General features: G+C 38.8%; 1 protein-coding gene across 2 annotated transcripts in view; it reads left to right on the forward strand.

Annotated features, from left to right (window-relative positions):
* lmx1al (LIM homeobox transcription factor 1, alpha-like) overlaps positions 1–10,617 on the forward strand; it is a 28,948-nt gene extending 18,331 nt beyond the window's left edge. Inside the window, exons 4-9 of one of the 2 annotated variants that reach the window (XM_036565738.1) lie at positions 6,569–6,801; positions 7,457–7,620; positions 7,711–7,788; positions 7,895–8,024; positions 9,633–9,788; positions 9,874–10,617. In XM_036565738.1, the coding sequence (XP_036421631.1) occupies positions 6,569–6,801; positions 7,457–7,620; positions 7,711–7,788; positions 7,895–8,024; positions 9,633–9,788; positions 9,874–10,031 (919 nt within the window). In that variant the 3' untranslated portion in view covers positions 10,032–10,617. The remainder of the gene's footprint in view (positions 1–6,568; positions 6,802–7,456; positions 7,621–7,710; positions 7,789–7,894; positions 8,025–9,632; positions 9,789–9,873) is intronic. The other variant, XM_036565739.1, reaches the window with a different exon arrangement.
* The last annotated feature ends 1,530 nt before the right edge of the window (positions 10,618–12,147 follow it).

Raw genomic sequence — 12,147 nt, forward strand, 5'->3', positions numbered from 1 at the left:
GAAAAACACAAAATTGCACCACAACAAAAAAAAGTTTGCAATATTTCTGACAGTACAGAAAAAAACACCTGCTTGAAGATGTGCTATACATGTATGTCCACCCACACCACGTTTCAGAAAGATTCATCTCAGATTTGTGTTGGGCTTCACCAGAGCGACAGTATGCCTACCTGCTGCCTATTTTCCCCCAGAGGTCATGATCACAGTTAACCCCTTTACTGCTGGCTGATCAAAGCTCTAGTGAATGTTTGAACACAAACAGAGACCCCATGAGTACAGCATGGTGACAAAATATCTCACTTACTTTCAGATTTTTATGTGTAAAATGAAGTACTATATACTTCACATACATGCTGGATGTATATCCTCATGTAGTTGTTATATGATTTAGGTTTAGGTTTGAGTGCTGAATGAACAGCATTACTATTGAGTGCTGCAGTACTGTGCAAAAGTCAGAGAAAAACCTTTCATTTATTTATTTTCTTTTAAAAGTGACAATTAGGTACAAGTACAAAAATAAAATGGCCATTAAGTTCATTTTTCAGGAGATATTTCTGAAGAGGTTAGATATAATATATAAGTGAAAAAGCAGGAACTGGCAGAGAATGTGCAAGACCTGGTAGACCATTGAAAGTGTCCCCATCAAATAACTGTACTTAAAGCTTCCATCTTTGAGAGAGAGAGGAAAATTAAGCTCCACTCTTGCTTCAGATCTGAAAAAAATCCACAGGTGATTCTGTCCATTCTTCCACTGGTGGGTGGTCTCTGGTTTTTGCACAGTACTAAATGTAGCTTTTATACCATTGAATGCTATTATACAAATGCAGTTGAGTAAGTACTATGAATACTATTGCGTGCTATACGAATAGCAGTACTAGTGAGTTCTTGATTCATGCAGTTTCAGTACAGTTGATTGCTATCATATGAATGCAGTTTGAGGACTATAGAGTGTTGTATGAATGCAGTTTGTATGATTGCAGTTTATGTGCTATATGACTGCTTGACATCTACAATTATTTGTGCTCCCTCAGGAGCCTTTCCTTCACAGCAAGAGAGGAAAAATTTCTTTGTTTGTGTGATGGGCTTTTGTTGTCGTGGCGATATCTTCAGGCAATGTCTGATGCATCTTTCATTTCAGCAATTATCACCCAGCCCATAATTTGTTTCAATGCCATTCTCACTCAAGAATTTCATTTGATTTTAGGACTGAAAGATATTTAGGAAAAAGCCACATTGTGGAATTTTAGGCCTTTCCAATAAATACTAACATGGGATATTTGAAAAACAAATGAAGCAATTAGAAATTACCAACATAAAGTTACAGAGGTAATTATCACTTTAGAGTGTGTATAAAGGGAAAAACAGTAGTTTAGTAAGTATTCTGGTTGGGCTGCACCAAATGGACCAAATACCATATTGTTATTATATTACTGCATATTACTAATGCAGTATACTTTCCAACATATTGAAAATGCATTAGTAAACTCATGATGTGACTTGTTTAAAGATTGGTCTACATTATTTTTATATTTGACTCAAATTATTTGTTTGTTGGCTCATGTGAATACTGGGATTCATCCAGACACCCAAAGACCATGTGTGATTGGTCAGGATGATCACCGCGCACACTCTTAGTGAAAGGTTCTATGTACTACCAAATAAATGTTTTTATGACTTGTAACAACAACAAAACCCATTTTAGTGCTTCATAGAACTTATTTTAAAAAGTTTTTAAAGCACCATACACAAGTTTTTAATCATAGAGAAGAATCATTGATCAATTCAAAGAATCATTTATGCCAGTGTTTTTAATCCTGTTCCTGTCGACCCACAGTTCTGCAAGATTTCAAGTTGGCCTATGACTCACACCTGATTCAGCACAGCAACTGATTATCGAGCTTTTTGTGAGTGGATCAGCTGTCGTGAGCCAGGAAATACTCGAAACAGTGCTTTGCTGTTGGTTGGCTGGTGTTTTTTGAGTTGTCACTGTTCTATGTTTAATCGTGCCTTTACTAATGAACCTTTAAAGAGCTGCTTTTTCAAGGCTGCTCAAGAAACACTCAGTGATCTGTAGTGGTGTAACGATTCATAGTCATAATTTGATTCAATATGATGTGTTGTGGGCAGCACGGTGGCGCAGTGGGTAGCGCTGTTGCCTCACAGTGAGAATGGCCTGGGTTCGATTCCCGGCTGGGCGACCAGGGTCGTTTCTGTGTGGAGTTTTCATGTGCTCCCTGTGTCTGCGTGGGTTTCCTCCGGGTACTCCGGTTTCCTCCCACAGTCCAAAAACATGCAGTTAAGCTAATTGGACATGCTAAATTGCCCCTAGGTGTGTGTGAGTGAGTGTGTGAATATGTCTGTCTGTCTGCGATGGACTGGCGACCTGTCCAGGGTATATCCTGCCTTCCGCCCAATGACAGCTGGGATAGGCTCCAGCACCCCACCGTGACCCAGAAGGATAAGCGGTTTAGATTATGTATGTATGATGTGTTGTGTCTCAATTTGGTACATTTTTGATATAGCAAAACAAGCAGTGGCTGGAAATGTCCCTGACTTCAACATCGAACACTCTAGCCACAAGCTTACATGCTAGTCATGAATCAAAATTGATTCAACAGAGTAGTTTAGAAGTAACTAATTACTTCTCTCCACCTGTAATGGAAGTACTTGTTACTTCCTGTAGAAAGTAATCTCATTACTTATTACTTTAAATTTACATTATTCTGTAAAACCCAGTTGTACCAACAGTACTAGGGAAACCTAGTGGTCATTTTTAGTAATTTATTCAGAAATAAATAGTCAAAATTGGTAAAAACTGGATGTAAGAAATGTAAGAGACTTCAGTATTCCTACTTTTTAACAAGATATAGACAATTATCCTTGTTTAAAATGAAGAACACTAAGAAACATCAAACAGAAGCAGCTCATAAAGTTGCCTCAGAATGAAATGTAAAGCTTACAGAGCTGTTCCTGAATGAAAATTGAATAGGTGAGGCAAGGTCCCTCTCTTCGTCAGCTTCATCAGTTTCATATTAGTGTGAGTAGATGCTTTGACAGATTGTTTGTCGAGTTTACAGCAGGTCTCGCTGTCATTCTACACTGCTCATATTCATAGTCAAAGTCACACAGTCAGCTGCCACAGGTATCACATGTGCATACCAATTATGTATAAAGACGGGCACAGATATTATACGTAGTGGAAACTTATTTTAATACATCACACATAATTAATTAATTTTGTTCTCTTAAATACATATGGGTAATGCAAGTAATGTATTTGTTATTAAGTTGGTAACTGTAAAGGATTACAAGAATTTCAACTGTAATGCTATACACTACTTTGTTACAGGAAAAAGGACTCACATTATTGTAATGTGTTACTTTCTACTGTGCCACCCCCAACACTGCTAGTGATTGGATAGTGGCTTATTTGCATGCTGCACACTTCTCTGACAGCACTGCGAAGGCCAGTGTGGCGATGACAATTACTAAGCAGTATATTGGCCCTGTTTGGTGTGGTGATCGTGGTTTGGGGATCTGTTGCTCTGGGTGACTGTGAGGAGGGCCTGGGGACTTTGGTATGGTTTTGTTAAGTAGAGGTTGGTGTAATTTGGCGGGTTTGGCAGATGGATTGGGACAGATTAGCCGTAGCAGCTGCGTTTCGGACAGGATCATCACATCCGTGCAGATTAGACGCCTTTATGCGTGGACCTGGCTGCCTCTCTCTTCACCAGATTTGGGGAATAACACCTTCTTCTCACTCAGCGAGGGTGCTGCGGCACACACACTCACAAACAAATACACACACAGTATCTCTTGGACCTATTCTGTTGAAAATGTTTTTCCACTCTCTGCTCTTCATTTTCTGATGCTCGCTCACATTATTGCCTTTTTGGGTGACACCTCTCTCACTCTCTCTTCTGCCCACACACTCCCGCTCTCTGGCCTTTCTTATTATTTTCAACTTTGTGCTGTCTAAGAGTTCTATCACTTTTTCAGCTTTGTGTCTTGATATTTGCTGAAATCAGTCAGTGCTTAATTCAGTGTTTCAGTAACACTGCCATGTAGGGTATCGCTGCATTTTAAGCATACTAAAAAGAGTCATGCACTGAATTTTCGTAATTTTAATGTGTACATAATTACAACATGAAGAGAATATTATTATATTATTGATTTTTTTTCAATAGAAATGGCCAAACTTGCTTGGAATAAAATCATTTTATATTAACTTACACTAAAAGTTAGGAATGTTTTTGCTTCTCCTATAACGTTAGCATTTTGGAGATAGAAGGTTTGTGTCTGACAGCAGTGACATGTTTCATAAACACAATTTTGTCTTTACGTTTTCTTACATTAAGCAATAATGTGTTAATGTAATATATTATATGAAGATGGAAATTATTTGAATCAAATAAATTCAGTCCATCACTGTTTCCAGTCACTACAGCTTTGTGTGTTTTTATGTGTATCGATAATGAAAGGGAATTACACATGCACAAAGATGAGCCTTCTCAATTAAGACAGGACTCCATATCGGCACAACTGCAGGTACCTGTCAATACTCATGAGTGTATTCGTGTGGCCCTGCGGGCGTGTGTGCATGTGCGCGAGCGAGTACACCGTGTTTATTTGAGTGTGTGAAAAAGAGAGAGGAGAGATTAACCCCATGCTATCCTCAATCCCTGGTTATGAGTTTATAGCGTCTGTCTGGGCATCGCACTGTTTAAACAACAATCTAATTAATCCTGTCTTTATTAGTTTCACTGAGCTGAGCTGCGCAGGGAGAGAGGGAGGGAGAGAGGGAGGACGGGGAATTCTGGCAGAAAATACCAACAAGGGAGGGAGGGAAGGGACGGGAAAAGAAAGGGGGATTTAGGAAGAATTTGAGAGCGAAATCACTGTGCCTTTAAAAAGAACTGACTTTCTGGGGAGAGACCTGATGAAAAGGAACAATTCTATAGGGTGTAAGGTATATTCATTCATGGGTGTGAATAATTGTTGAGTAACTGATGCTTATGGTTGTACGTCTAGAGAGAAAGCAGCATATGTTAGGGATCCCTCTTGTGCTTTTATTATTTACGTCCTTTACTGCATTATCTATTGAAACTACACACTATTCTGTTTAATTCATATTCTGTTGTCATCTAAGGTCCAGTTAGTCTTTTGTCAAGTGCTGCCCCCCAGTGTCTAACATACATCATTGCAGAGACTTTACAAGATGGGTCTTTTTGCTCCTGAAGGCATAAGAGAAATATGTTATATGTACTGACTACTATGTGAAAGTCAGAGACCACCCTTCATTTATTTAATTTCCAGTCAAAACAGATATTAAATTAAATTTATTCATTTTTAAGGAAATATTTCTGAGGTGATTAGATATAAGCAAATACCCTTATACACTTATACATTATAAATACATCTCCAAAGCTGGAGCTTAAAAATGATTAAAATAACTGTGTAAGACCTGGTAGACCAACCATGTAAGACCTGGTAGACCACCAAAAGAGTCCCCATCAGATAAACAGCACATAAAGCTTTCATCTTTGAGAGAGAGGAGAAAATCAAGCTCCTCTCTTGCTTTCAGATCTGAAAAAATCCACAGGTGTTTCTGTCCATCCTTCCACTGTGAGAAGACAACTCAGCGCCATGAGTCTGAAAGGATGCGTAGCTGTCAAGAAGCTCTTACTGAGAAAAGAAGTCCAGACCTCAGCATCACTGAATGTGTTTGGGATTACTTGGATTGTGAAATCCAATGCAACCAACTTCAAAGACTGAACTTTGAAGGTGTGGAAAAAAATCCCTACAGATTTCTTTGAGAAACTGAAAGTAAGTCTCCCAAAAAGAATGCAAGCTATGATAACGGTAAAGGGTGGCAATGCTAAATACTGAAAACATTGATATTATATTTAGTTGTTAAGGTTTTTAATTAAATATGCTTTCTCTTTTTTCCTGACACTAAGAAATTAATAACTTGTACTTAATGGCAGGTTTGACTGGAAATTAAATTAATGAAGGGTGGTCACAGTAAAAAACATACATACAGACTATTATAATAAAAAAGAGTTATAATAGAATAAAAAAGTTATAATAAAATTAACATCCAGAATGCCTTGTATTTCAAAAGTGGTGATCAAATGTAGAGGTGGATAGATTGACATTATTATTAATAATTAATAACAGTGAATTGTAAAATGAATAAAGCATGCAAAATGCTTTTTAGTTTCTAATATTGCAGTCTATGTTGTTATTATTGAAGAAAACACCACTTCTTATATCCAAATATTTATTTTTTATGTGTTACATAAATAGTTTATTTACTGAATTTAATATATTTGGGGCAAAAAATATAAAATGGTGTCTTGTGCAAAAGGTATGGTACATTTTATATTTTGTATTTTATTATTTTCTGATGTGTTAAAATCAAAATTGTGCAAAAGTGTGCATTCAAAACGTCATTATAAGTTGTTGTTGCGTTTGTTCGTAAGTTTGGCTGAGGGGTGTCCAAAACTCCTGCATACAACTGTCTCTCACTCTCTTGCTCTTTTTGGCTTATGTGTTTGTGTGTCAGGCTGTTCGTGCGGAAGTGCAGTGCATGCCTGCAGGTGATTGGACGCTCGGAGCTGATCATGCGTGTGCTGGGTCAGGTGTACCACCTGGGCTGCTTCAGTTGCTGTGAATGTGAGCGCAGGCTGCAGAGGGGCGATGAGTTTGTGCTGAAGGAAGGCCAGCTGCTTTGCCGGGGGGACTATGAGAAGGAGAGGGAGATGCTGGCTGCCATCAGTCCTGCCCCCACCGAATCAGGTAACAGAGAAGGCAAAAAAAAAATTCCGGCTCAGGTGTGTAGGAAGCACCTCAGGGGAAAAAAAAAACAAAAAGCATGTCCTGAAATGAATAACCTAGGATGACTGTTACTCCATTTTTAACAAAGTAATTAGATATTAAGACATGTTTAATCAACCTAGTGATTTTTTTTTCTCCACCATATTAAGATGAGGATGTATGGAAGCCCATTACCACATTCCCATTTTGACTTAGAGAAATCTTTGAGATATTTTTGGGATAATTTTCTCAAAATAATGACGTTTTCACTAAAGTGACTTACTAGATCAGAATAATTGCTTATTTTCTCAAAATATTGCCTTACTATGTCAAAATAATGACTTACTATCTAATTATCATGACATTCTAAAATAATTACTTCCTTGAAATTCATTTACTTTGACAGTACCTCAAAATCTTGAGAAAATAAGTTATTTTGAAAAAAAAGTCATTATTTTGGGATGTCAATATTTTGACATACTGCTACAAGAAACAGAGAAGAATTTTCTCTTCTACCTAGGGTTCATGGGCTTCCATAAGGGTGGGCAAAATACCGCCAGGTTTATAGCAAAAAGAAAAGGCACTTTGCAAAATCATGTATTGTTAAAACAAAGGTTTTCTTCTTTTGGATCTGCAGTGAAGAGTGAGGATGAGGAAGGTGGCAGTGGCTCTGTTGGAGGAAAGGCTGGCGATGATAGTAAAGAACATAAGAGATCGAAGCGACCACGCACTATCCTAACCACACAGCAACGCCGCGCCTTTAAGGCATCCTTTGAGGTGTCCTCCAAACCCTGCCGAAAGGTGAGCAATCAAAGAGCAATCAGCCAAAAATGCAAACCCACACAAAGATAGTCGTGAATCTCAGACATGTATCATGTTTCGGTGCTGCAGGTGAGAGAGACTCTGGCAGCTGAGACTGGATTAACAGTACGCGTCGTGCAGGTCTGGTTCCAAAACCAGAGAGCAAAGGTAAACCTACATCTGCTTCTCTGGTAAACCAACTGTTATGTTCTGCTTTACTGGAGTGAGTGCTGGAGACCACTTGATTTGAGTGGCTGTCTTGCTGTATGATCAGATGAAGAAGATTGCTCGAAGGCAGCAACAGCAGCAACAGCAGCAGGAGCAGGAGCAGATCGGAGGCAGCAGGCGGGGTCCGAGCAGAGGGGGCCGACAGAGTAACGATGACAGTGAGGGTAAGACATGGGGTAAGAAGGGATGAATGGATATTGAATGGTTATGTAGATTTTTTTGTAAGATGGATGGATGCACAGAAAAATGATGTAACTTAGAGGTGGGCGATATTGCAAAAAATGTAATATCATGATACTTTAAGAAGTCTTCACGATACATGATATGTCACAATATGTGATTTTTTAAAAATCTATTAAGTTAAAAAACGTTCAACATTTCACACACTACACTGCAGGAATTCCAATTAAACTGGACTAATTATGTCGTCTTTGTAATCAAACAAGTAGTTGGGAAGTGTTTTTTAAGTACTGACAGTAGCCACGATATGCTCAGGAAAGCATATTGCGACATAATTACTGTAGCTTACTAGGTAGACAGGTCACAAGGACAGCTTATTATACAGACAGACAAATAGAGTAATGTGTAAAAGACCACCCTTCATTTATTTAAATTCCACTTGAAACGTTCTTTAAGAAAAAAGTGTATTCAAAAGAAAACTACACAAAAGACTCAACGACTAAATATAATATATTTTTTCAGTGTTTAGTGTGTCCACTCTTCACCTTTATTGTGGCTTCCATTCTTTCTAGGAGAAGTTGGTTGTATTCTGGGAACACTGGGGTGATCAGTCCATTGTTCTGAGATCATGAGCAGCTTTGTTGGATTTGCAAATGTTCTTCTTTTTTTGTATGACTGTCCCCTTCTTTATGCAAGTGGATTATTTTATATCTTATATCCTCAGAAATGTTTCCTGAAAAATGAATAACTTTTACTTAACCCTTGTGTAGTGTTCATGTTTTTGTTACTCAGTGGTCTTGTGGATCCACCACATTATTGTTTTTTAAATCAATAAAGCCATAGCAATTTATGTAAAAATACCAGATGTTTAAAATATCACAAGTGGTCAGCGTAGGGGTCTCCTTTAGCAGCTGTAGCCAGTCAGCAGCTTGTCCATGTTGTCTACCCTCACACACACACGCATATACAAACACATAAACACACAGACACACACACACTAACAGCAGGCCATATAGGAGAACAGAGTGAAGCATTTCACTGCTAGTTGTACCGTGTATGACTATGTATGTGACAAATAAAACTTTGAACTTTGAGTGGACACAGCACCTCCACACTTTTATCCCCCGTGGGTTCACCCTGACACCACATGTGTAATATAAATGTATAGGGAGTGAACAGTGTGAAGTCAATGAAAATGTGTTATTTTATAAGTTCTTCACAGAAAATGAGCAAAGGCCAAGAAATCTGAGGTTGAAATAATAATAAATTGCATAATTTTATCTTTTGGTAAACATTGAAAATGGGTCCCACAGACCTGAACACCACCTAGGGGTTAATGACTGGTTTGGCTGGAAATTAAATAAATGGAGGGTGGTCTCTGACTTCTGCACAGTACTGCTTTCATGTTTAGCTCCAGACCTAAAACTCTGAAACCCAACAAATTCTTCATTTAGCTGGTGAAGGTCCTCTGAAAAAAGATTATTTGGAGCAGGTATGTCCAAGTCTCCAGTGAGTCTCCAGGAGGTGGGTTGGCTTGAAAATGGAAGATAAAATAAGATTTGAGTGGAAGGAGATGTTGCGGCTCACACTTTGTCTCTTCACAGATGGTTCCAGCAGTCATGGATTAGATGGCATGCTCTCCTATTCCTCTATGTCACGGCAGCAGCTCTTGGCTCTAGACCCAAACATATACGGGGCTGAGCAGTTCCGGCATGGCCTAACACCCCCTCAGCTAGGCCCTGAGCAGATGCACCCCTATGGTAAGACAAAAGAAACACTTAGCAGCAAAGTCTCTATCAGCCCTGGGCTTTGTGTCATTTGCCATTGTCATTCTCATCCTTCCAGACTCAGAAACAGTGTTCCATGACTTAGACAGCGATGGAAGCCTCAGTCACCTTGGTGACTGTCTCTTGGCAACGGCTGAGGGAGGGGTTGTGGCGGGACGTGTGGGAAATCCAATTGACCGCCTCTATTCAATGCAAAACTCCTACTTCACCTCGTGACCCCTCTTCACCTTTGACCCCAGACTAAGCCACCACCACCATGGAGAGAGGCAGCATCCAGACAAAGTCCTGCTGGAAACCTAACCTTCACCCCATCAAGCCTGAAGGATCCCACATAACACAATCACACTTGAGCTGTGCCAGTCATGATCTAGAAGGAGTCAAAGCAAACAAAAAAGTCCACTATCTAGGGGTTGACAAGGAACAGGCCTGAGGAATCTGGAGGAATAATATTCTCATGGCTAACCAATATTGATGTAGTGCAACATGAAGACACATGTACATACTTTTTGTAACAGTCATAGGCACGCTATAACTATAGACAGCTTATCACAAAGGTATTACCTCATAATTTCTCCATGTTGCTGACAAAACAGCTTAAAAGTGAACACGTCAAATTCATACAACGCTCAGAGATGGCAAAAATTCACTTGCAAATCTATCATTTACAAAGAATTGACTCTTGTTATAAATATAAACTGGTTACACTTTAATGTAGGTTAGTGACAACTTACATAAATATATATATGTATAAAGGCATATTCCAACAGGCATCATCTGCTTTTGACATTTTTGGTGAATTGACATGGCGTGTTTTAACAGCTGACTTTGTAGGTTAGTCTATATCACAATGACATAATGCTGAATATGTGACATCTTATAAATGGTAAAATGAAACTCGCTTTACCTAAGGGCCACATAAATGCTTTTTGTTGAACCAGGCTGTTTTGGCTAGCTATATCATCAGCATGATGTCACTGTAACATACACAGAGCTGCGAAGTCTATGTCATTTCATCTTCTGTCATGACACAGCTTAATATCAGAAAACAATTAGTGTCACCTGATGCTGATGTTATGCCAACTTGACATCAGTGTTGGCAAATGGAACCTTTTTAATGACAAATGAATGATGGAAATGATGATGAAAGGGTTTGTAAATGTTTACGTAGGTCTATGTTCGTTGTGATGAAGGGCCAACGAAGGTGCCATGTATCCTCATAAACATTGCCCTACAGTAAGTTGTTACCAATAAACCTTTTAGCATAGGAATTACCTCACCTCAGAAATTGATCTGGTAGTCACACTAATGCCTAGCCCTTCTGATTAAGAGTTTGGGAGTCTTTTTAAGGCATATGCGGCTCATTTAAATCTGCTAAGAAGAGACTCAGAGATTGGGTTTGATTTGCAGAAACAAAGCTGTTATGTTGAGGTATAGCTTAAATCTCATCTCAAAGTAGGTGATTCTCCATTAAAATTGCTTCATAGTGCTGGACTAATGAGAAACCTGGACAATTAAGTCTAAATTTTCTCACATTAAATATTTTCTTGCCCTTACATAGCCGAACTCAACTAACAAGCTAACTCTGAAGGGTATTAGAGCAGGGAAACACTAAACTGAGCTGGTCTGGAACTGTGCTCCACTAGTTTAGGGAGTTTTGGTATGGTTCAGAAAGCAAAGCGAAAGAATACATACCAGAGTGATTAAGACAAGTCAAACACAACTCCACCCAGTGATAAAGGTCAGCATGGCTGAGATGAGGTGGACTTGTATAAGAATGGACCTCACAGATAATTAGATACTGAACTACTTTTCATCTACTAAAATGCCACAAAATGATTGGCAAAGGTAGTAAGAATGGAAAGTGGTTTGATTAGCTGGAATACTAACATCTGTATTTGTGAGGCCTATTAATTAGGGGTGGGAAAAATAATCAATTCTTAGATGCATCGCAATTCTCTCTTGAAAGTTTCTCAGAACTTTAAATAAACTCACAAGAACCCATACACGTTAAAAAGCAGGACGCTTTGGCACTAAAAGTGGTTGTTTTTTTCCCAAAAAGTGGATCTTTTAATTACAAGCACATATGTAATCCTTTACAACACTGCTAATTATTACAATTAAGCAGGCCTGCTTTTCCCCTAACCTCATGCAGCACTTCTGCTATGCTTTACATAATTTATAATTTCCCGGTTCTAAGAAGAACAGCTCCTATTGACGATAGGATGGGACCTTAGTCTTGGATAGGGTGTAAGTAAGTAGTTTCCTCACAAAACACAAGGCTGACGGGGGAAGCAAGCCCCCAGACTTTAACAAAACTGTGCCCTCCCACGGT

The sequence above is a fragment of the Colossoma macropomum genome, unplaced genomic scaffold (genome assembly GCF_904425465.1).
Source record: "Colossoma macropomum unplaced genomic scaffold, Colossoma_macropomum, whole genome shotgun sequence".
Classification (NCBI taxonomy): Eukaryota; Metazoa; Chordata; class Actinopteri; order Characiformes; family Serrasalmidae; genus Colossoma; species Colossoma macropomum.